The following is a 26,632-nucleotide window of genomic DNA, read 5'->3' on the forward strand; positions in this document are numbered from 1 at the left end:
TACACGTTTAACATATCTTTATATCTCATGTATATATTTATTTTATTTTTTGAAAATGTGTATACTTTAAGTTCTTACCTCTTTTTATTCATCTTATTCCTAGGTTGGCACAATAAAATTTAACAGTTAAAAAATCAATTTATTCAAAAGACAGACTTTTCTTCATTCTATCTCTTATTACCAAATGTCTAATTTTTTCATAAAAAATATTACATTTTTTACTGCAACTATCCTAGATAGAGGTGTTCAAAACAGGTCCGACGATCTGATATTCACCCGATCTTGTAATCGAATTCGATTTGACTCAACTTAAAAATGAATTTACAATTATATAAAAATTAATATGGACACAAAACTCAATTTAACCAATCCAAAAAACATGATTCAAAATCAATTCAATAACCGGATCAATGACACCTCTAATCTTGGAGGGACAAATGAGTAATAATTAGCTTTGTAATGAATAGCACCGCCCTAGAAAGAAAAAATAAAAATAATATCCCACGATTAAAAAATGTAAAGGGTAGGGACTAAGAAGGAGCGTAGTCCTATATGGTATAGTATAGATAATGTGATCCAAGTCCTAAAATATGTGTATATCTAGGAAAGTAAGTACTAGTATTAAACTAATAAAGGGAGTTTTGGAGGGTATAATAAGGCCTGCAAGCTGCAGCATTTGCTGGTACTGTCAACCCCATCTCTATCTCTATCTCTTTCTCTTTCTCTTTCTCTCTCTATCTCTTCCTCTTAAATCTAAACTTAGATTGGTTTAAAGGAAACTACTTGTAGGATTTGTTTGGCATGCTTCTAAAACCCAAAAGTTGAAACACCAAAACTACCAAACTCAACAACAATAACAAACTATATTATGCTACTCCCTTAGCTTATTGGTTTCTGTGCTAGATACTCCATTCATTTTGGATTCCCAATTTTACCCAAAAAAAAAAAAAAAAAAAAAAAACACCCAAACACATTCTATCCTTTACATCATAAAAATATTTTATCTTAAAAAAAATTAAATTTTTTTTTTACTTTCCTATATTTCCTACCACTACTATATAATCCTTCAAGATTTTGCTTCCAGATCAGGTGATCTAATCCTTTCACTATCAAGTAAAGGGTGCAAAAAGGAATAATTTCTTTGTTTACTTTCTTCTTTCAACTCACTCAGTTAACTCAGTCATCCACCATAATTATCATCTTATAAACTCTGAGTTAACTCAGTCTGATCTTCATCATCACAATCTACCTAGCTTGCTCTCTGATCAGGTCTCCTCATCAACTACATCCAAGACATTTTCAAAGGTTAGAAAATTATTATGTACTTATTCTATTTAGGGTATATGCTTTATTACTAAAATAATACTCCTATTAAATATATAAATATATTTGTATATATTTATCTTGACTAAGTTAAATATATTTGTTGTCTTTTCATATGATTCTTCGCTTTTTTAGTTTATACCCTTATGATCAAGATTAATCATATTGATTGTGAAAGTGTTAAGATGGAGAGAATAAGTTTATCAATAAGATTAAAAGAGGATATAAAACCATAAATTAAAAAAAAGCGCAAAAATAAACAATTTTAACCTTACAATAATTAGATATTTGCACTATAATTTGAAGTAAACGAAAGTAATTGATCAAGACAATAAATTTTATTATTTTTTTTTATTTATTTCGTCTTTTTGAAATTACTATTGATAATAATAATAACATATTATGAGTAATTATTAGCAACCTCAAAGTTATAGAGTTGTACTACCTTATACAATTAGATTATTAGGGGGTTTAGAAGACAAGCATCGATAAGATCCACAATTGATAAATAAGTACTATTGATGAAAAGCATGCAAAATTAAAGATACAAAAATTTGAAAGTGAAATAAGGATAGACAGAATCAAAAGGAGATACTCTATGAGTGTGTATGTTTAAAACTTGTGAAAGTGATATGTTACGTACCTGAAAAATATCTAAACTAGCTAGCTTATATAATTGGCTACCAAGCTCCATATAACCTAAGGTATATTTTCATTTGGAAATGTATATGGCCCCTACAATTATTTGGGTGGAAGATATTATTTGAGTTTGGTCTACACACAAACAAAGTAGGTACACTGATTGAATATTCCGATTAAAATTTTAAGAGTTAAAAATTTTTAATTGAATTTCCAACTACTTTGTATTTGTCGGAAATTTTTAAGGAAACATAGGTGGAAATTTTATCAAAAAAATTGTCATTTTGGGATAAAATTTAGAAAAAAGACTTTCCGACTATTTTTCAACTAATAAATAGTCGAAAAATGGTCAGAAACTCAGAATTTTGTCATTTTGAGGTAAAATTAGAAAAAGACTTTCTTACTGACTTCTGACTAAAATTCCCACTAATTTTCTGATTGTTAGATGTTGTCTGAAAATTCAACTGATTTCCGACTTGAATAATATATCGATTAATTTTCGTCTATTTTGAGTAGTCGGTAGAAGGATTTTCTTGGTAGTGACTAGAAAATACATATTCTTTCGGTAATCCTAACATATTATGACACATTGAAAATTCCTTTTTTCTACTTCTTTATCTTTATATTGATAAACATATTTAAATAATTTGATTGATCAACTACCAAGTAATATACTATTTCTTTAATTTTAGTGTGCATTTGATTCTGTATCATCCTTTTAATTAAATGCTAGCTATACAAACAATTTTATCCGCAAATTCATTATCCCTTTATATCAAGAAAAGAAGTTCGTTTAGAAGAGATCCTTATTCTATTGAATTCTTCCAATTACTTTTCTCAGTGATTAATCAGCCTTCATTTCAATAAAGAAAAAAAGTTGATTTATACATTACAAGTGATATGATAACATGAAATTATTAAGGATCTACCCCATCCAAGGTTGTTAAAATCGCAATCCGGATCGTAAAATCGTACGATTTTACGATTTCAATTGCACCAATCGAGTTGAATCGGGGTTAAAATCGGTCCAAGGTAAAATCGCTGGCAAAATTGTTAGAATTGGTTAAAATCGGTAAAATGGGCATTTTAAGCGACAATTCTTAAATATTATAGATCATGTGACAATTCTTGACCTATTTGATACTTTTAAATTAGAAAAAACATCTTTTCACATCTTCTTTTCACCTTTATTTGTCATTTTCTGCAATTATTCTCATCATTTTTCTCCTTTTCATATTTACTCAAGCTTTTAAGTCATTCTTCCCCAACCCTACATGTAGTGATTTTTGTAATGCACTTAAATCTAAAAGTTTCTTAGTGGTGAAAATTAATCTCTGCACTCTATTTGTCTAGGTTTGTGTAGACTAACTACACTCTAAGTTAATTTGTCTGTTTTTTGTTAAATGATATAGAATTACAACTAAGAATTAGATATTTTATGAATTATATTGAAAAAATAATAGATAAAAATGAATCTAATTGTATTTTACATTGAAAATATCTCAACAATAAATACAAACAACAATTACGTCTTAAACTTGCAAAATTTGTAGAATCAGACGATGTTACGATTCGATTTTACGATCCGATTGTGAAAGCTGCTTTCGATTTAAAGTAAAATTTCAATTTTAACAACCTTGACGCCATCCGTCTCACTTCATTTGTATTTATTTTTTTATTTTGAGTTATCTCAATTATTTTACATTATTTTTTATTTGAAAACAAACTAACTAACTTATTTTAATCTCATTCATATATTTATACACATCCACACATATTAATTTTCGATCTCCTTATAATTATTTTCTTCAAAATATCTTTTTTTTTATTCTAATTCAAAGTGAATGAATAATAATATAAATCCAAAACTAGACAAGATAAGGTACACCAAATCTCTTGCGTAAGAGGTCCAAAATAGAGTCCTACTATTTACTATGTTTCCTTGTAAATTGTCATGTTGTTCGCACTTGAACCAACCAATTATGTATTATATATATATTCTCTCGGTTCTTAAAAATTTGGTCCATTTAATAAAAAAAAATCTCAGATAAATAAAATTAAAATGAAGAAACTTAAAAGAATCTTATAGCATGTTATACTATAATCTAAATTTTTTCTTTATGTCAATTCCTACCTAAAACTTCCTCTCTCTATAATTCAGGAACAACAAGATTTCCTTTCAAGTCTTAGCTTACAATCATATTTATTTGGAAGAGACTTGCTGATCTTTTCAAACCAAATGGAGAAGACTCTAAAGTCCAATAATGAGAAAGAGCTTATGCGAATGGCAATGTTAAAGCATGAGGAAACATTCAGAGAACAGGTAAATTAAACAATTTTTTAGCTCACAATAAACTTGTTAGCTTCCTCTAATTTTTTATTATATTGTTAAAATGTTTATTCAATAAAATTTTACTATTTAAATATAGCAAGTATTAAAAATCAAAAAATTATGTATTTTTTAACTATTGTTTATAATATTTTTAATTATGGTAAATTGAAAATACAGGTGAATGAACTACATCGTCTGTATAGAATTCAGAAGATGCTTATGGAAAGTGTTGGAGTAAACAAACAACAACAACAGGAGAAGCAAAATCTTGAACGTTATAATTTATTAGAGAGCAGCAAAAACCCCTCAACAATTGATCATTATCGGCAACAATTAGTACTACAACAACAACCAAAACCACAAAGAGGTATAATTATCAATGTTAAATCAAACATTAATGGAAATATTAACATGGGATGTTAGGATAGTTTAATTTATCCCATATTCATGATTTAAAGATGGTGTACACACTTTATAAGTTATTGGTGTCAAGTAACTAACTCAACTAAAAGCTTAAACTAATGGCTGAGACCCATAATATATTATATACTCTAATACACCCCCTCACACGAGAGTTTCTTTGGACTAAGTGTGGATTCAGCACAATACCTCTTTATACCTAGCGCTAAATATATATTTCATTATAAATAAAGGGTTGTTGAAATGCAAATTCGTGATCTCTTATACTAAGGCATTCCACCCATTGTCATATTGTTGTAGATGGTATCTCCTAACTTATAAAGTGTGTGCACATTGTATTTCACAATTATTTACTCTCATTGGATTAAAATTTTACATTCAATTTCTATTATCATCAGATGCTCAAGAACATATTGCAGAATCAAATGGTAAAATCAGGATGTTAGAAGAGGGTGATATCGAGTTAACTTTAAGCTTAGGACCATCATCTTGTAACCCTAGAAGACGAAAAATGGGCAAATCCGAGTCGGGTCAAAGCATATCATCTTCTTCAACCGGGTCAAGTCAAACCCGGAAAACAAGTCCAAAGGAGAACAATACAATTACGTGGGCTGGTTTTCCTCATCAAGGGTCGGGTATGGAACCCGGTTTCTCAAATGGGCAACAAAATAGTAATCCGCCATGGTTATACCAAGCTTTGAGCTTGAAACTGACTTGACTGAGTTTATTGATCATTAGGATAATATTTTAGTTTGTGTGGAGCCTTTTTTTTTTTTTTTTTTTTTTTAACTGTTAGTTTATTTGGACTAATGGAGATTTGACAGATCAGGCACCCATAGAGGCCTTTGTAAAAAGTTTTTAAATGTTGATGAAATGAGCAGCTTATTAATCTTACTACTATATGGATTAGTAATTCACATGTTTTTTAGTGTGGGGACACAAATTTTAGTTTTTGATTTTAAAAATATATGAAAATTAACTAAATTTCAATTTTATTTTTATCGTTAATATTTTAAATTCAAGCTCATTGATAAGATTTCATTTGAATTTAATCCAAAATAAGTAAATTTGAATTGAGATTTTTAACTCAATTAATTAATAAGTCTACGCAACCTAATTATTAAATAAGTTTGATTAAGTTTAAATTTTAAATAAGAAACCAACGTATATAACTTATTTTATTAAACAAAATCAACTTATAGTATGATAATCAATACTTCCTCAATATTTTTTACTTACTTCATGTCAAATTTGCACTATACCAACTTTCAATTTTCAACGTAATTAATGTATTTATTTATCTATGGTTAAAAATTATATAAAGTTATATTATAAATAATATTATCAATTTTTTTCATAATTTTTTCCTTAATAATGTTAAAATATATAACATATCCTGTGAACTTAACCAAAAGCTTAAGCTGATGGTCCTCTCACACAAGAACCTTTTGGGATAGAACTGTGGATGCAGTACATGTCCTTTTCATACGTACTTGGTACAAAATATTTCACTTACATTTGAGGGGTACATGATTGAGATTTGAACTCGTGACCTTATCACGCAGGCTTTTGCTATTATGTCAAGGAACTAATTCAACTAAAAGGTTAATTTCATAGTTGATGTTCCAGAATATCTTATACTAGTATACTCTAACAAACACTATGGTTCAATGGACTGCTTTCTTATACAACTGGTCGGAGGTTCAAATCTCCCTAACAACACTTTTTGGTGAGTTTAACCCTAATTAATTGGAATTAATATTGTATTATTGTTATTTTTATGATAAAGATTGATTTCTTTTAAAATTAAATTTTAATGATGAGTGGAAAAATTATTAACTATACGAGATATACGGCTAAACCAATAGCATGAACCAACGTGACCCTGTGTCACATGGTATCGATTCACAACTCAAGTCACGTTATTCAGTTATTTATTATCTACTCATTAATTTAACATTATATATGCATTCATATATTGACCATGCCGTTTTTATCCGATAAAATTCATAATTGAATTGTATTTATTTTTTATTTACTCAGTCTATTTTATTATTCAAATAAAAGATACTATGGAGCATTTTAAAATTATGGCAATATTATTGTTATTTACTTATTCTAATCCACAAAATCAAAGAGGACCATATATATATTAGAAAATATAATTTTCAAGGGTGCATGAGAAGAAATAGTAAATTGATAGAATGGTAATTTGTGTGATTTATTGATATTGTAAGAGTTACAAGGTGTATCACAATGACTAATATTCTTAGTAGTATAAATAAAATACGATGCAAGATGTTTAATTTTATTAGACGGATGTCCTAATTTATAATGCCAAGACGGCAACATGAGAGTAAGGCGATGCATTCATATATTTCACCACTAGGAAGGCCTCGAAGTAAAGTTTTGTTAGGTGGATACGTCCCTATTAAGAAAATAAGAAGAGAAAAATTGATTAGAATATTGTTATTAAGTCATAAATTTGAGAGAGATAAAATGTTTAGGGATAAGGGAAGAGAAGTATCATCACCAATAATATGTTCTTCATTTCCATCATAAGGAGCATGAAAAGAGAGGGCGTGGAGGTCGTTGGTCACATAATGAGAAGCACCACTTTCTAAGAGACAATATGTTTCGCCTTGTGGATTGAAAGAGGATCGGGTGTGAATTGTCGGAGAGGGTTAGGGTTGGAGCGAGGCCAAGTGCGCTGAAAAGACTTGTGTTGGTCTGTGGGGCCAGTCAACAGCCTCTATGGATAGTCATCAGTTATTTGATAGCCTGAGGTGTTACAATTTTACAATGACATTCCGACATTTCTTGGGCAAATGGGCAGCCCGCGTGACAACCTAACCCGCTTCCATCTTTATAAGTAGACCTACTAATTTTTTATTCAACTCGAATTTAATAAAAATCGATGGGTTATAATCCGACTCGAAAAATACAAAATATAAAATCAAATTCCATTATAATCTAAATTCGATCGTTTCTTACTTTCAATTTCACGTTATCATTTTAGATCAAAACCTACTATATTAAAAGTAATACTTAATTTTAGCATAAAGTTAATTCGATTGATAAATAATCCTACAAAAAATAATCCATTATAAACATCCAATCAACCATATGGTTTTGAATTTTCTAATGAGTCAATCATACAGTACAGTAGAAATGAAGGAGCCTGATACAGTTCATTTCAATTCTTTGTCTGTCTGCCATTAGTCGGAACAGAAGATTCCCTGTCCTCCTATAATTATTTGTCGTACTCCATCGATTGGGGGACCTCAACTCCTCCAGCATGTACTCTAATTTTTGTGCTCATAAATATTTTTTTATACTTCCTCCGTTTCATAATACTCGCTATATTTTTTATTTTTTGTAATTTTATATTACTTGCTATATTTTCTTTATTAGTAATAAAACAATCATTTAAAGTTCTACCTACCCCTATTTTTATCCTACTCTATACTCTATACACTATAATAAAATACTATACTATACTCTATAAAGTAACCTAACAACCTATTTTTCCTTTTTCTTTTTCAATAATAATAATAAAATACTATACTCTATAAAGTAAACAATCAGCTACAGTGTAGGTCAATCACTTTTCTTAATACCCGTGCCCATACAAATGTAGCGACTAAAACAGAACGGAAGAAGTATATATAAATAAGAAAACATTATTTGGAAGGAGAAATTTTTGTATGGATTTGATTCACACTATTATAGTATAAATTAATTTAAGAGGTATTTTTAAGTCATAATCATAGGCATAGTCAACAATCTAGTATGTCGAACAAGTTAGGATTTTGGTGAGGAGGATAGCAGACATATTATACCCGTGCCCCCACAAAGAAGAGGGCACGAAGAAATGCACGCACAAAATTTATCCTCCAAAAGGATGGGTTCTTGCGGGAGAAATAGAAATTATTTTTACTTGACAAGTAAAATCATTAAATTATATTTGCTATTATTAAATTACTACATATTAAAATAGTGTATATCAAATCTATAAAATACTTTTATATTTGGAAGTATTATTAAAAAAAAAAAAAGGAAAAACACTTGTAGCATCTAAATACATTGTACTTGTATGAGCCCACAATCAATGTTTGATAACATGTCATTTGATTAAGTGTGCCTTTACTCAAAAGTCCCTTTAGCAATTTTGATTCCAAGAGATCACTTTCTAATGTGTTTTGGGTCACAAACATCATAAAATTGGGCAAAAAGCTTTCAAAAAACACATGTTTTGGGCCTCAAACATAATAATAAAGTGTATTTATAATTTATTTGAGGATTAATTAGTTAGTTAAACGGTCTTAGTGAGTGTATCTTTGTTTTTGTACAGATATATGTCAATATGTTGGCCTTACGTCGATAAATGTGGATCACGATTCAAGAGTATGAAAGTGTTTTGGTAAATGACTTTTCAATCAGATGAGAATGAAAAACTTTTTAATTTGACTTTTTCATTTACTTTTTCTTTAATAAATAAAGCAATAATATTTACCAAATATCTACCAAAACAGTTAGTTATTTAGTTAACTTGAAGCAAACAAAAACGTTTGATACTTTTAATTAATCAAACAAGCAACTAAAAAATCAACAACCAACAGTCAATACCCAACAACTATTTGTTAAACATTCTTTGATCTCTACTCTTTATATGGCAAATTACTACCAACTATGTTAGATCCCTACTATATAAAATATCCAAATGCATAATTTTTACATCTTAAACATGAATGTATTGGGCTCAACTTGTTGATTGACCCTAAACATCTTCTTCCTATCGTAGAAAATAATAATTATTTTTAGTTTTTTACTAATTTCTAGTTTCATCTTATTAAAAAAAAAATTGTTAGGTTATTTTTAGAAAAGTGTTAGTTTTTTATTTCTGTTAGTTTTTCTATAAATAGGACTTGTTATTTATTTTTCTTTAATAATGAGAATATAATTCAAAATCAGAAATTTAAACTATTTAATAGTTTTATACCATAAAATTTCAGTTAACCCTTTGGCAATACCCTTGAATTATGATAGACTCAATTATTTTATAGTAGAAAACGTCAATCACCTAATATGATAACTACTAAATAATCTTTCTCATCTCATTTAAACTACAACAAATCTTGTAACGCCTAATACCATAATTACTAACTAATTCTTTCATCTTACCGTGAAATTTGTCCATACAAAAGCTAAAAAACAGGTTTTAAAATTAAAAGTGTCAATTTTAACATCCAATATAATATATTAAACATTAAATAATTAAAAGTATTTAGTAAGAGTTTGTGTTTAAATTAGTGTTTGAATGAGACCATCTTAAACCAGAATTTGTGTTTGAATTAGTACTCTTTATTCAATGGAAAATTTGTAAATAATACTTTCAACTATTGGTCATTTACTCAAAATATCCCAAACTATTATTTAACCATGCATACCCTCAAGTATTGGAATACTTAACCTTATATATTCCCAACTACTGGTCATTGACTAAAATTACCCCAAAAACAATTTGTTGAAAATAATGTGCATAGTGTTTAAGGTTAAGTTTCTAATACTTGAAGGTATACAAAGTTTAGTTATAGTTGAGCGTATTTTGAGTCAATTAGCAATAATACTTGAGAGTATTATTTACAAAATTTTCAGATTTTCAATTTAGATTTGTTGTATTTGTGATTTTATGCTTTTAGGATTTTTAATTGTGTTTAAAATAAATAGGATGTAAAATTAATTATGAGGATGGAATGAAGAGGAGGACTAATTATGTGGATGAAAATACATTTAGAGTGCGGGCTCCATGTGAAAATTTGAGCGCATGCGAAATATGTAATGGGTTAATGGCCTCAAATTGTAACACATATTACAAATCACCAACGATCAAGAGCTACTCTTGTATCGTCTTTCGATTAGAAGACCTCAAACAAGAAATCTATATTCTCGTATCATGTATGAGATGGGTTATTTAACCCATGTAAGAGGCGCGTGTCTCAGTAAGACCATCTCATATAACAGTTTGTGACCGATCACTTATATCCTTCTGACAACCGTCAGTGGTGGTCCTGGTGGAGGAAGACAATAATACTCATTTTCACAAAAGTCGATTCGGACACTTGGAAGTGTACCCGAGTCGAATGCAAGTACTCTACTCCAAGTAACATACAATATATTGTGAGGTTTTCTCAAGCAAAGTACTCAATTATATTGTGTCTTTCCACAAAAATAATATAACAGAACATATATAACAAAATTCAGCAATTAAAAGTATAACAAAAGAAAAGGCAGTTTTCTGAATCTTCATCATAAAAATATACAGTAGCTAAATAAGCATATACTGTACATTACTCAAAAAAAGAGTCTCAAACCATAGAAGAGCTCTATGAGACAGAATGACGACGACTTTTACTAACCTTAGCACGGCAAGGAGGTCCAAGTACTCCTTCAGCAGGAATAATACTAGCCTTAGCACGGCAAGCAGGTCCAAGTACTCCTTCAGCAGGAATAAGAAGCCGCCCCAATTTCTTAACGGAATTCATAAACGACTTCCTAAGCAAATGCAGCTTCTGATCAGTATTCGTAGCAGTAGAAGTAACACTTTTTGCAGGACTGCTAGTAACTGATTCAAATGTACCATTATTGATCATTTTCACAGGTTTCTCAATTTCTTTCAATTTTACTTTTAGTTTAAGAAGCTCGAGTTTGAGGCCCTCGTTCTCTCTTTTCAGATTCGCGAATTCATCAAAAGGAATAGTATTGGTTGGGTAGAAGTTGAGAGGTTTTGTAGGGATAATGGTGCCTGCAGAGGAGTTCAAATCAACCCCTGAATTTTCGTTCATATTCTCACGTAGGCGTTGCTGCTCGTAGTAGAGGACTTGAACGACTGTTTGGACTGGTAAACGATCATTTTGAGCTGCATGAGCGCATGCCTGCCGGGATAGCTTTTGGCAATCCATTAAGCTGCACACTTTCTTCCTCTCCAGATCGGTCAGAGTCGGATGAGCCTGCCCCAAAATAGTATGCATCATTAAAGACCATTTGTTTCATCGAGATTATATTGCTACAATACTAATCAGATTTACAGCGATTTAATCAAATACAAAGAAAAACTCTTTGATCAACGAAAAAAGAATCAAGGAATACTATATACCTTGAGGAAAATGTCAATAGCTCTATACATCCCATCTTCAATGACTCGAGCTCGTTCAGGAATAAGCTCAGCTAGACCAGTAAACTTGTAAACGGTCAAGTTTCGATCAGAGGCTATCTCAGTAAGGTAATTCTCCATCAATTTTTCGACTCTTTCCAAGTCATTTGATTGAGGAGCAACATTATTTTCCCCTGCACCATAACCCAGATAGTTACCCTCCACCTCACTCTCAAGGTAGTTAGACATGATCCTTAGCACTGAATCCACATCAAACAAGGTGTCCCCATTGAAACAATATGAAGGTATCAAAAGGTCATCTACGGCTGCCTGACCAAGTTGTAAAGCCATCCTCTTCTCCAAATCAAGGCGGCATGCAATAGTTGTCTCAAGCCATATAGAAGAACGAAGCAACATGGCCAGGAAACTTACTGATAATACATTTCTTTCCCTTGGAAGAAGGCTCACTATGGTCTCTAAGATAACCCTTTTTTCATGTTCTTGCTTTGGATCCAGTTTCTTCCTCCCCTTACCAATCACCTCCTGCTCACAAGATCATAGTCATAGTGTGAACTTATGCGAGAAAAAACAGAAATTAAGATAAATAATGCCTAGAACATGTACACTTATAGGACCTTCTCCTAGAATTAGTAATAAAGTGAGATAGGTATCTCTATCTAAACTTATGTTCCCATTATTACAATTTAATATTTGAATTTATAATTCATATTTTGACTTATATGTATTTTAGATAAAAGTAACAAATCCTCAGCTTTGCTAGCTAAAAGGACCTAAAAGCTCTCATCTACTTCATTTGGTTGTATGAAAACTGTTTTTTAAAATTGGAATTCTAGTTGTTCTTAAGATTTATAGTGGCTTAAGCTAAGATATAGCAAGAGTTTTTGTTAGAATATATAGCATATTATAGGGCCTCAACCATCAGTTTAAACTTCTGGCTGCTTGCTCCTTGATATGGTATCAGAGCCAGCGTGACAAAACGTCACGGGTTCAAATCTCAACCGCCCCTCAAATTCAGGTGGAATATTTCGCACCAAATACGAGGATGGTTTGTACTGCATCCACACTTCTAGCCCGATGGACTCTCGTGTGAGGGGGCATGTTAGAGCATAAATCATTATTATGGTGCCTAAACCATCAGTTAAAACTTTTGGTAGAGTTGGTTCTTTAACAGTTTTCTTACAATAATTTAAGGGTACAAAACGCTTTTCTGACTTAAAGCAGACAAGTGCAGCTCACATTCGAATTAAGCATTAAGAGATGGACAATCATAATTAACAGCTAGGAAGAAAAAAAAAAGGGAATCAAGAACTTGGGAAAGTAATCTCACCAAACCTCTAAGAGACTTTTGAGCATAAAGCATAAGTAGTGGACCAAGGGCATATTGCTTGAATCCTCTAGCTTTCATAGCTATTAGGATCCTTTGAAACATATCAATTCTAAGCACAGTTAAATCTTCTGCCCACCAATACTCCACAATGGGTCTTTGTAGAGGAACTAATGAAGAAGAGTTCCCACCTTCCAACCCACTAGTCCCCGAGAATTGGCTGTCCTTGCAGGCTAGAAATGCTATTACATCAACACAACGGCTCACCAACTTTACTTGTTCTGCCATAGGAAGCAAATTTTCTGATGCAAGCAGAATCGAAACACAGGAAGAAAGACTCTTTAATGCTACTTCATTTATGTATGCCTCGGTCCTTCCTACGAGGTTTCCTACTGCATGATCCTCTGTCATCTCAAGAAACTCGGCCACACATCGGAGCATAGCAATGTTCTCTGTACTTATCTCAAAGTTAATCCCATAGCAGAACTTCGTTGCAAGGTCAAACGCTTCTGTTCCTCCTGGAATGTCGCGAATTTCTATATTGCAAACTTCAGAATCCTTGGTATCTTTGGATTCTGATATCAATTTCTTTATATATCCACTTTTTGACACTAATGGGAACTGCACTTGACATAAAACCAATATACACTTCAGTTGAACTCAAATTTTTGTTTATGCAAATCACAAAACCTTTCCATTATCCCCAATAAATCGAATCCTGAACACTGATGGCAGAGATTGAAGCCCAACCAGAAGTACTAAATCCCATTCCCAGATTAGTACTTCAGTTCAATTTTTTAAAATAATATCACTTTAATTTATTTCACAAATTTTTAAATAAGACGGTCTTATGGTGAGACCATCTTTGTTGGGCTAGCTCATGTATAATTAGTGTGTTAAAGTAATTACCTAAAATTTTAGGGTGATCAATTAGAGAAATGCGCTAATTATATGGGTTTGTCTCATGGTGAGCCGGTCTCACACAAGGCGAGCTAAATTTATAAATGATTGAAGTATGTATGCATGTTATTTTACAACTCTTTCCCTTCACAAGCAAAAAAGCAGTTGGTTAAGAAAGTAGACGGTTCTAGTAAATAACCTTGTGCAAGGAAAAGGAGGAATCACCAATATGAATAGTGACATCACTAGAAATTTCCAGAGAAATAATCCTGCAATTGACAATCAAATCAGTAATCTCATGTAGGTTTACAATAAGCATTCTTAAGCTAAAATTTCATAAGAAAAGTATTTCATAATAAAAAATAAAATTTTATACAAATATAGAGCATCACTATATATATATATATATATATATATAAGAGAAGAGGCAAAACCATTCACTAGTTCTCTTCATGACAGAAGAGAGCAAGTCTTTTTTCTTAGATGATTGGAGTATGTCAGAAGTGTTAAGTGAAGCTTCTTTTAGATCAATTCCCATCATGAAAATGATCAGAAACCACCCTTTATCATCATAATTCCATCAAAACATAAGACCATAAAAAGTAGCACTAAAGAAGACAAAAGTTGAACCAACTTCACCCTACTTGAAACTTTGTAGTGAAAAGAGTCCCCTCAACTATTTCGGGTCTTCTCTCATGCATGTACGAGAAACCTAGGTTTGAGTCTCGCTAGCCCCTTCCCTTCCCTCAGCCTAACCCGTAACCAAAAGCATATCAATGTTTTCTACCCTTTTGTTTAAATATACACCATGAAAATGCTGCAGACAGTTCAGTTCATTGCAGGCAGGATCAGCTTAAGTTTAAGAGAAGAAATCTGTAAGGAAAGAAATAATTTTGGTAATGCAAAGTCATCAACCCTATGAAATTATAAATTTAGGTCTCTAGCATGACATGGTCACATGAGAATGAAAGCCACTATAAAAAGTGTCCCATCTTGGTGGGGAACCTTGATAATGAAAAGGCACAAATATGGCAAATGAAGGATTTCCTTTAAAATTCTTCCATTAAATGTGTGGTGGTGAGATAAGGAAGATAACAAAAAAGGATCAGATGGAGAATTTGGCTTGTCTAATAGTAATTAACCATGTCCTCCTGTCTTGATCATCAGTTTAAAATAAAGAAAGTACATGTATCATTTTACATTTACAAGTGGAGAAAAGACAATTCCATTAGTTAGTTGGTAAATTTTGGATAATAAGGCGTAAGCTGATAGTTTGATCATAATCGAATTTTTATCAAAAATCTGAATTTTCCAATCTGAATTGAAGCCACAGCTTGATAGTTTGTAATCCGAAAAATAACCAACAGAGTTTCCAACTGAAATGATATTCGACCAAGCTAAATTGCAACCGAGCCAAACCAACTTTAACCAGAATTGATTCCAAGTTAGGTCCAAAGTTTCACCAATTTGAACATAAATCAAACTAAATTTGCAACCAATCTACATCCCAAAAAAGAAATGAATAACTTCCCAAAAAAAAGAAATGAATAACTTCAGGGTTATTTAAGGATGTTGGTCGTTGACTTGTTTAGTTTCCTTATATGATTAGCCGGAAAGAGTTGGAAATTATTGGCTTTTGAACTAGTGTTTATAAATATTTTCGGCATAGTTAAGTATTTGTTTTTACATCTTACTAAAGATAAAAGGTCAACAAACCAAAAATCAAGTATTTGTTACAATTTCTTTTTATGAAAATGTCCTCATCACTTTCTTTAATTCTCATCCACACATTTTAACTCTTTTTTAATATCATCTAAACAATTTAAATGATCCCACTATTTCTTAACTTGTCCAATATATAATTATGGTAATTTCTTAGAGATGAGGGAGTAATCCTAAAGGTTAAAAAATGTCTCAATCAGCATTAATGGCTTCTTCACAGTCCGCACCCCATAAACTGAAAATGGTCATAAAAATGCAGTTTTACTTGTCACCCTGAGTTTAAGACGAGTAGGACTGTACAAGTACAAGATTGTCTCTTAGGCTCCAGGGCAGATATGCAAGTGACAATTAGCGATAGATGCAGCTTTAAAGTATCAGCCTATCAGGTTCACATTGATTTTGAAGCACCAGACAACTACTGTTCTTTTCAAACAATTCAAGCTATCAACTTAAGTATGGCTATGAATTAGCCGAAACTCATCCAGCAAAAATTGACTGCCACGGCCAACCACAATTGACCCGACTTTTTTACCCAGCTTTCTTCCAGGTAATCAATGAACTGATCCTAGCCCGTCTTGTGAATCAAACCATTGTTCTTACATGACCATTCACATTTTACTGTTTGCCATCCACTTAATCTTTTCAGAACAAATGATAATATTTTCCATTTAATCTTCATCTCTGAATTCAATGATACACTACTAAGTGACCCAGTTCAAATTATTGCCCCACAAAGAATCCAGCGTCAGATGAGCCAACCTATATATTGCCAGATAAAAAGCAAAGTCCTCTCCCCCATCACGACAGCATGACAGCACACATTCTACACGGGATCCTCCATAAGAAAAGTGGGGTCAATGATTTATTCCAATCTGTATTACAACAGCCAAACTCGTCATTTTCAAGCATAAAACAAAAAACCAGCAGCTCCATCATGCTACCCCCCACCACCCAACAAAAGCAAATGAGTAATTACTGGTTAATCTACAGGCAGTAACCTCCCACAATTAGAAGTAAAAGGAAAAATAACCATATTGATTTGTAGAAATAATACCAATCAACTAGAGTCAAATGTGAAGGATTTGCAGTCTATCTTGGTGAAGATGTAGATAATATTTGTTATTAAGGATCACTTAAAATCAACCTCTGTGTTATTACCCCCACCTAGGCGGGAGCCAATTTATAGCATTGTGCATAATGAAATATTTTTGTAAAGAAATTTTCCAAGTTACAAATACAAAAGAAAAGGCGCTACATAGAGGCCATGGGAGTTAAAATAAATAGAGGTAATGATGATATAGAAACTCAAAACAATTGCTACTAAATCAAATTAAACAGATAACTGGGATCCTTCAAAGCCAATATTGCATCATACATAATTAAATTCGTGCAGGGACTAGTATGTTTTTTACACAAAAATTTTTGATTCTTCACACCAAGAAAAAAATTGGTAAAACCACGCATGTTAGCTAAACCAGCTAGCACAGAGCTTGTGGCTGCTCTTTCAGAATTGAGAATCACTTTTACATTTAATCGGTCAACAGCTCCAATATAGTGGCCACTAGGCCGCTAATGCCTTCTATTATTTAACAAATAAAGGATAATAAAGGGATGATAGATCAGGAAAGAAAGGGGCTGAGTTCTTATTTCCAACCATTATCATCAGTAAGCACTAAGCAGCATAAAGGAGGTAAGAAACAACCTAAAGGACAGAAGTATACATCCAAGTTCTTGGGACAAACAAGCAGGGCGACATTACATGAAGATTAGAGTTTATCACATTCCATAAAATCTATAAAATTGAAGGCGCAACCACAGCGTTCAGAGATATGTATTTTCCTTTTTCTTCAGTCTAATTTGATAATCATCCAAGACAGAAAGCATAGAGATGACAGAAGACAGCTAAAGATGACAAAAAGAGATGTTGGATCAAGAACATATCGTATCATACAATCTAATAAAAAAACAAGGCGTTCTCATAATGATTTCCCATATGTAATAATTCTTACCAAAGTTAACATCAACTTATTCCTTAATATATGAGTAGACAACTAGATATGTTATTTGATTTTTTCTTGAAATATTATATTTTTGAATTTAAAAGCCACATAAGATTTCCAATTAAAGTTTCTTATAATATATATTTGTTCTTTTATGTTGAAATATTTGCTAATTAATAAAGTTTCTTCATTAAAATTTTAATTTCTAAAATATTTGATCAAGAAAAAAAAGATACATGATAATAAAAAATTATTTTGAGAATTACAATGAATCATTATGATAACATTGTTGAAACATTACCCAGATTTGCCTTAAAAAATATGAGAACTTTATTAATACTTATATCAACAACCAGATTTTTTCATTAAAAGCACTTAAATTCTCTATCTATTTTATAAGAAATATTATAATTTCATTTCTATTTAAAATTTCTATTTATATACACATTAATATTAACAACTTTGCGCATTGCACGAGTTTCTATACTAGTTTAGGATAAATAAACAGAGTAGGTTGCTAATGACTTAGTATTTAGAAAATGATAAAGTTAAAAGAGCAATTCAGCTGAAAAAGGAATAGAGAAAGATTTCAAAACATAAGTGGCAGGAGTACAAGACGCTTATGACATGAGTTGAACAGTATTAACGTGATAAGTAATATGCACCAAAAATCAACGTTAAGAAAGCACATTAAGATTCTAAGTATCACAACGCAAAGTTCAAAGTAAAGGAAGCAACTTTTATACCATGAAAATATTATATTATGAAAGAAATATTTTTCGTGAATTTTTCTTTGTATTCCATTCAAATATATAGGAAGTGTACAATAATTTTAGGAAACTAGATATTGCACAATAATAAATATTGCTAGAAGAAAATATTTACAATATATGCAAGAATAAAAAACTATCCTTGAGATATTATATTCTTATACTCTTATGCACAATCACAATTGTGATCAGTATTTAGTATTTATAGAACTTTACATCATTGCACATTAATTTTAAGACCTTTTGGATTCAGATATCTAACTTCGAGTACCTTACAACTGTGGCATCTCCCCAAAGTAGGTCTTGTATGAACTTAGTCCACACAAAAATAGTGTACCAAGTTCAATATAAGGAGTATGAGTTAGGAAGTGCGACTAAGTAGGGTAGAGAGTGGGGGTATGAGCTAGTGAATGGAAGATTAAGGAACGGTATGTAATGAAAATAGTATGGACCACGTCCATATTAGACTTTTACGGTTTTACCTCCCCCATACAATGAAAACACACCTCCCATGACTAGCTTGCTTGAACCGTATTGTACAAGAAGATAGCTTGCAACATTTTGAACATTGACAAAGAGTAGCTTTCCAACAGCCAAATTTACCAAATTTTGTTAGAGAACTTATGATTGAAACGCTTTCAAGTTTAGAAGTAGCTTATGAACAAGAATCAGCGATGTGGTACATCACCTAACTTGTGATATAAGAACTGAATGATTTCTTTTCAATTATATGTTATGCATGAAAATAAGCTAAATATTCAATGTAGCAAGGGAAAAGGACACCATAGTCCAAGAAATGAAATAAGCTTCTAGAAGAGTATATTTCTTGATTTTTGGTTTAACAACAAGTTTCTTTGTTGTTTCTGATTATTTCTGTGTATTTCATTCAATAATGATGATGATAATATACACAAGAACTTTAAGTAACTGCTTCTAATGAAGAATAATCGTCCTAACTGTCCTATTAACTGCTACATTAATAAAATAACTGTCCTATACTAAATAACTGTAATACATGTAACTGCTATACACAATCTAACACTCCCCCTCAAGTTGGGTCGTAGGGTCACCGACACCCAACTTGCATAGAACCTCTTCAAAGAACTGAGTTCCAACTGCCTTTGTAAGAATGTCTGATAGCTGATCCTTGGACTTAACATGCGGAAGCTTGATTACTTGGGCTTCTAATTTCTCCTTTATGAAATGCCTGTCGACTTCTACATGTTTGGTGCGATCATGTTGAACTGGATTTTCTGAAATGTTGATAGCCGCTTGATTATCACAGTATAGCTCGCAACTCCTTTTAGGAGGGAATCCCAGTTCAGTTAGTTTCTTTCTCAGCCACAGGACTTATGTGATTCCCTTTGCTACACCCCTGAACTCAGCTTCTGCACTAGACATGGCCACCACCTTTTGTTTCTTGCTCCTCCAGGTGACTAGATTACCTCCCACCAGAGTAAAGTAGCCTGAAGTTGACTTTCTATCATCTCTATCACCTACCCAGTCTCCATCTGTATATGCCACAAGATTAAGATGACCATTCTTCTGATATAAAATTCCCTTTCCAGGGCATCCTTTGAGGTACCTGAGAATTCGATGAACTGCGTCCATATGCTGAACCTGTGGTCTGTGCATGAATCGGCTGACTACTCCTACTGCATATGCAATATCAGGCCTTGTGTGAGCTAAGTAGATTAGTTTCCCCACCATGCGTTGATACTGCATCCGATCAGCTAATTTCCCTCCTTCAATCATCTGTAGTCCATGGTTCATCATTATTGGTGTCTCGATGGACTTGCAGTCCAACATCCCTGTTTCAGTTAACAGGTCTAAAAAACACTTCCTTTGGGATATGAAAATTCCTTTGTTTGATCTAAGAACTTCAATCCCTAGAAAGTACTTCAGCCTACCCAGGTCTTTCATCTCAAATTCTTGAAATAGTTTTCCCTTCAGATTTGCAATTTCGTCTCTATCATCCCCGGTAATGATCATGTCATCAACATAAATTATCAGGCATGTTGTTCTGCCTCCTCTTCGTTTAAGAAACAAGGTGTGATCTGAATTGCTTTGCCTGTAGCCAAATTTCTTCATTGCAAAGGTAAATCTTCCAAACCACGCTCTAGGGGATTGTTTCAACCCATACAAAGCCTTCCTCAATCTGCACCCCTCATTCTCTGAGAATCCTGATGTAAACCCTGGTGGGGCTTCCATGTACACTTTCTCCTGTAGCTCTCCATACAGAAATGCATTTTTCACATCAAATTGATGAAGGGGCCAGTCTAAGTTTGCTGCAATGCTGAACAGAACTCGAATTGTATCAAGCTTAGCAATTGGAGAGAAGGTTTCTGAGTAATCAACTCCATACGTCTGAGTGTACCCTTTCGCCACCAGTCGAGCTTTGTACCTTTCAATCGTGCCATCTGACTTGTACTTGATCGTAAATACCCATCTACATCCGACGACTTTCTTTTTATTCGGTAAGATGCATTTTTCCCATGTGCCATTCTTATTAAGAGCGTTAATCTCTTCCTCCATCGCGTTTCTCCAATGTGCAGACATTAGGGCTTCTTCGACTGTGGTTGGGCTCTTGGTTGTATCTAAAGTTACCTTAAATGTTAAGGCACTTTGTGACAAATTTCCTGATCCAGACGACTTCTCAATAGGATATCTCGAACGTTGTGCTTCATACTCAGGATCATATCTTCTTGGAGGAACCCCTCAGGTGGAGCGAGGAGGTAACATATATGATGCATCATGACCCCTTGTTTCAACTGTATCTGTGGCAACTTCCTCAGTCAGAGTATCAACAAGCACATTATCACTGTTAGTGTTGCCTGTGTCAATTTCCTCGGTCAAAGTATCAATTATCACATTATCACTGTTAGTGCTTGCTGAAACAACGTTATCAAGAGCTGTATGACTTACCTGATGGTCAGACAGGATTGGTAGTGGTAGAGGAGTGGACAGAACATCTTGGTGAGGTGACTCTGTAGCATTGTCAACTTGATCTTTTGGGTCAAGGTTAAGCAACCACGGACTAACTAGCCAACTGAGATCGTCGTCGTCATGATACTTCTCCCCCTGACGGCGAAGATGGGGATAGTAGTACTCATTCTCGATGAACTCGCAATCCATCGTGGTATAGACTTTTTTAGTCGAGGGATCATAGCACCGATAACCCTTTTGATTGCGACCATATCCAATAAGAACACATTTCACTGCTCTTGGTTCAAATTTGTTTCGTACCCTTGCTGGACACTGAACGAAAACCATGCACCCAAATATACGAGGAGGTTGAATATGCGTAGAGGGTATAAGGAAATGGGTTTGGAGGGTGGCTAGGGGTGTGTGGTATTGGAGACTCTTTGTGGGAAGTCTATTGGTAAGGTAATTGGCAGTAGCGACGGCTATCGGCCAAAGATGAGTGGGAACACGAGAGTCAAGAATAATAGCACGGGTCATCTCAAGCAGTGTGCGATTTTTCCGTTCTGCCACTCTGATTTGTTGGGGTGTGTTAGGACAAGATGTTTGATGTATGAGGCCTTTTTGTTTAAAGAATAGGTCCATGTTAGAATTGATATATTCTCTACCATTGTCAGTTCGGAGCATGCGGGGTTGGGTTTGAAATTGGGTACAAATCATATTATAGAACTCAACAAACACGTGAAAGACTTCAGATTTCTGTCTAAGGAAATAAATCCAACTCATGCGGGTACAATCATCAATAAATGTAATAAAGTACGAAAAACCATGTAGTCCTACAACTGGAGCAGGGCCCCACACATCAGAATGAACAAGCATAAAGGGCACATCAACTTTATTCAAGCTATTAGAATACAAGCGTTTGTGACTCTTTGCAAGAATACATGTTTCACACTTAAACTCAGGTTTTAACCCTACAAAATTAGGAAAAAGTTTTTCTAGATACCCTACAGAAGGATGTCCCAGACGTCGATGCCATAGTTGTCTTTCCTCTGGCCCGCGAACAAGTGCCTCTTTGCCTTTTTGAGTCTCCTCGTCCAAGTAATACAATCCATCTCTCTCAATACCACGCCCAATAATTTTTCCTGTCTGAGCATCCTGCACAAATACAACAACCGGGTTTCATGAGGACTACACAATCAAGATCTCTCGTAAATTGACTCAGTGACAATAATTTATGTGACAGGTCAAATCAAATAAACAATTTTTTAAAGTGAGGTTTTTTGTGAAAGAAATAGTTCCGGCTCCGCTCACTTTAATCCCTTCCCCATTTGCGGTTTTAATGATGTCTTTCCTAGGTTTGTCATGAGTCAAAAAATCATTCGGGTCAAATGACATTGTATCTGTGGCCCACAATAAAAAATCCAATTTCCTTCAAGATAAGACAAAGTATTAAAAAAAGATGAAAATTGATTTGAGGGGATGGCATCACGTGAGGCACGTGACCCTCCTCCCTTTATAAGGGATTGAGGCCACTGATTCACTTGCCCCACTCCCCTCAACCCTACACCTTGTGCGCCGTTTCCTTCATCTTCTTCTTTGCTTGTGCTGGTTCTGTTTCCTTCTCTGATACTCGTGACTTGCATGTGCTTCCTCCACTGTTGGGAGTGGATCTAACAGTAAGAGGTCTCGCCTATCTTTATCAAATGTTTGATGAATTCCTGCTAAAAACTGGTGCAATCGATTTTTTTGAAATTAGTTGATTATAAACGATGATATCGCCTGGATCTTTCATTGGGTTTGGTTGCCTCCTGTCGATTTCTTTCCATATCATGAGTAACTTGCTGTAATATGTCTCAATTGTGTCTGTTCCTTGCTGAATTTTGTTGGCTTTGACTGTTGAATCGAATATTTGCAGGCCGTCTCTCCCACTACTGTAAAGTGTCTCAATCCCTTGCCACAATGCTTTGGCTGTTGGAAAATCAAGATACTGATTCACTAGATCAGAATCTATATTCACCAAAATCCATGAGATAACAATCGAATCACGTCTGGTCCATTGGTTGTACGCTGGGTCGTTTGTGGATGGTGGGTCGTCGATGATGTGACTGAGACGATCTCGTCCACTTATAGCTAAGTGCATCAGTCTGGACCATTTTGTGTAGTTTTGGTTTGTTAATTTCTCTGATATTGTGAGAGTGTGGGTGCTAGACGTGTTTTCTGTAGGCAGTGTGTTGGTGTTTAACTGTTTGAACAGTTGCAAGAACTGCCCCATTGTGACTAGTTGGTCTGGTGCATCGGTAGTCCTTGATCCATCCGCCATTTCTGGGTTATTTTTGTGTTAAAGGTAGGTTAATCGGTTTGTGATGAAGCTACAAAAACGACTTAGAATCGTTGCTGCTCTGATACTATGATTTCTGGTTTAACAACAAGTTTCTTTGTTGTTTCTGATTATTTTTGTGTATTTCATTCAATAATGATGATGATAACATATACAAGAACTTTAAGTAACTGCTTCTAATGAAGAATAACCGTCCTAATTGTCCTATTAACTGCTACATTAATAAAATAACTGTCCTATACTAAATAACTGTAATACATGTAACTGCTATACACAATCTAACATTTCTATTAGGGCATGCTTGTTTTTAGGGTAAATATTTAAGAGGAAATGAAAAGTCAAATTGTGAAAATTAAAATAAGTAGAGGTAGATTTAAAAGAGGTGATGACGGAAAGAGAATACAATGGTATGATGAGGATGAAAGAAAGAGGAAGTTATCATCCTTATTTAAGGAAGAAGGAAAATATTTTTCCTTTATAGCACTAGAGTAAATATTGACCACCCAAAGCGAGGGCACTAGTTCCTCTATGACACCTTTTCCATCACTTTACAACAATTTTTTTACCCCTTGATAACAATTATATTCCCTTGATTTAATACTCTAATAAATTTGTTTTCTTAGTTTGACTTTTAATTATCGCATAAACTTACTCTCAATTCAAGCATGATTTTATTTGTAATTAGTGCTTAAAGTTTGATGTTAGTAGTAGTTTGTTAGAAAGGAATCTTTTGGGTTATAGTTAGAAGTACATAGCAGTGATTGGGAGAAAGGAAAGCCATGATAAGTTTTGTAATGAGATAATTCTCTTTGGGAGCTTTGAGTATGCTTCAAATACTCTCCTAGCTTTCATGTAATACACTAAAACTAAATTTGTATTTCCACGACTTTTTTCTTCTATTAATGCTCACTATTACACATCTTACAATTTTGTGCAATGTTGTCATGTTGACGTCCAAAACCCACCCCCAACCCATTTCACACACAGCCAAATAACCACCACAGAAAATACTAGTTCATTACTTTATACACTACCTAAAATATCCGAATAGAATTGGTGTAAGCCAATTTTAATATCGCTTACAAGATTTCTTCTATATTGATCTAACAAGCATGAAAAAACTCACCAAAAAAAGGTAGAATAAATAACTAAATGGAGCTATAGAACACTCAAGTTAGAAATCGTAGCTTAATTTAGGGCTAATGAAATAAGCCAAGTTACACAATGTGTTACTTGAACTCTTCATTTCAACTCTGGTACAAGAAGTGACACCCGACCAAGGTTGGACACTTTGATCATTCATTCTGAGCCAAAAATACAGAAATTTTTTGTAAATCAGCCAAGTCTTAAATCCAAATTTGGTAATCACTAGATCTCTAAAATGTTAACAAGGAGATCTGTTCCTCTAAAAACAAAATGACGTAAAGTTGACGCCCTGCCTGAATCCTAATCATATCTATTAATCAAGAGCATAATTAGAAAAGGTGGGTTTATCACTTACAATGAAACATCTCCCACAGCGAGATAGCTAAATCAAACTCCTAACCACCAAAATAAACCAGTTGTTGACATTAGCTTTTTCATCGTTGTTCATGTGGAGACACAATCGGACAAACTAATATCAGTTATCGACAAAGAAATTCCTAAGTAGCCTAGGTTAGGGTTTCCCCAATAATTCAACTGCGCGATTCAAATTCAATCTCTCCTTCTATATGCAACTAAAACCATGCATCATAATATATCAGCAACAAGAATCATCTCATTTCCATTCTATCAAAACCCAAATCAATACAAAATGCAAATTCACACAAACAATGGAATACGAAGCCTGTAAATAGAAGGAAATTGAGCTTAATTCATGAGAAAATCAAAATAGAGAGGAATCCGCTAGTTTTGTACCAGTTAAAAGCACAGCAGAGAAAAGCTCGCACCTCGCAGTCACGCAGGATTCGTTGGTAGTAGTGGACCTCTTCTTCCCACAATCTCTTCGTTTATCGTCTTCTTGCATGGTGAATTGTGTTATGAACGTTGAATTCCTGTAATCATTAATGACACAGTTTATTGGGATCGTCTTATGTCCATCGTACATGACGGGTGATGAAGGGACTAAAAACTTAAAAGTGGTCAATGGTTAAAAACATATAGAAATTATTTGACACGGTTACAAATTTTTTTTGTTCGTCTCAATGCAAATACTATTAATATTAAATTTTTATAATTTTTAGTCATGCATAATTAAAGATATTAAATGTTAAAATGTTGTCTCGACACGTGTGAAAACGGCAAATAGAAAAAGTAGGCTGAATAGAAGAAAGTATATTATTAAATTTAAATTATTTTTAATTATATGTAATTAAAAATTATATTTTTTGAAGTATTTATTTTTGTTAACTATTTAATATATTTTAAAATTTAAATTATTTTTAATTATACAGTATTAAAAATTATAAGAAGTTGATATTAAAAAATTTTAACTATGTTTTAACTTACACATTAAGAATAAAATGCACGTTAAGACTGAACGACGAATAGAGTCCAAATAGCAAATAGGACACAGATATATACATATATGGTGTGTATAAAGGGATTAAGAGAGTATAATACTCATTTTGTTTTATATTGTTGATATTTTAGTTAATTTAAAAAAACACTAATAATTCATATTAATTAGTAAAATAATGTAAATTATAACTAAATTTAATCAAGTTTGGATCAAGCTTGAACATGAGAATAATTTTTTTTCACCCTAAAAATTTAGGACCCTA

At 33.0% G+C, this 26,632-nt stretch overlaps 2 protein-coding genes across 5 annotated transcripts; one reads left to right on the top strand and one right to left on the bottom strand.

Annotated features, from left to right (window-relative positions):
• Positions 1-590: 590 nt before the first annotated feature.
• LOC130820998 (uncharacterized) lies at positions 591-5,631 on the top strand. 3 transcript variants are annotated; one of them, XM_057686588.1, is made up of 4 exons: positions 591-1,305; positions 4,124-4,285; positions 4,472-4,661; positions 5,113-5,631. In XM_057686588.1, the coding sequence occupies exons 2-4, from the start codon at positions 4,202-4,204 to the stop codon at positions 5,430-5,432; spliced, it is 594 nt and encodes a 197-aa protein (XP_057542571.1). In that variant the 5' UTR covers positions 591-1,305; positions 4,124-4,201; the 3' UTR covers positions 5,433-5,631. The 3 variants fall into 3 exon arrangements, with proteins under 3 accessions (XP_057542571.1, XP_057542573.1, XP_057542572.1); XM_057686590.1 differs by having other exon boundaries at positions 630-1,305; positions 5,134-5,631; XM_057686589.1 differs by lacking the exon at positions 591-1,305 and having other exon boundaries at positions 3,400-4,285.
• A 5,247-nt stretch (positions 5,632-10,878) lies between these two features.
• LOC130820814 (BTB/POZ domain-containing protein SR1IP1) lies at positions 10,879-15,631 on the bottom strand. 2 transcript variants are annotated; one of them, XM_057686333.1, is made up of 5 exons: positions 14,547-15,631; positions 14,312-14,381; positions 13,216-13,833; positions 11,871-12,410; positions 10,879-11,724 (listed from the first exon to the last, which is right to left on the bottom strand). In XM_057686333.1, the coding sequence occupies exons 1-5, from the start codon at positions 14,651-14,653 to the stop codon at positions 11,101-11,103; spliced, it is 1,959 nt and encodes a 652-aa protein (XP_057542316.1). In that variant the 5' UTR covers positions 14,654-15,631; the 3' UTR covers positions 10,879-11,100. The 2 variants fall into 2 exon arrangements, with proteins under 2 accessions (XP_057542316.1, XP_057542317.1); XM_057686334.1 differs by having other exon boundaries at positions 14,757-15,026.
• Positions 15,632-26,632: the final 11,001 nt, after the last annotated feature.

The sequence above is a fragment of the Amaranthus tricolor genome, chromosome 8, assembly GCF_026212465.1.
Source record: "Amaranthus tricolor cultivar Red isolate AtriRed21 chromosome 8, ASM2621246v1, whole genome shotgun sequence".
NCBI classification, from domain to species: Eukaryota; Viridiplantae; Streptophyta; class Magnoliopsida; order Caryophyllales; family Amaranthaceae; genus Amaranthus; species Amaranthus tricolor.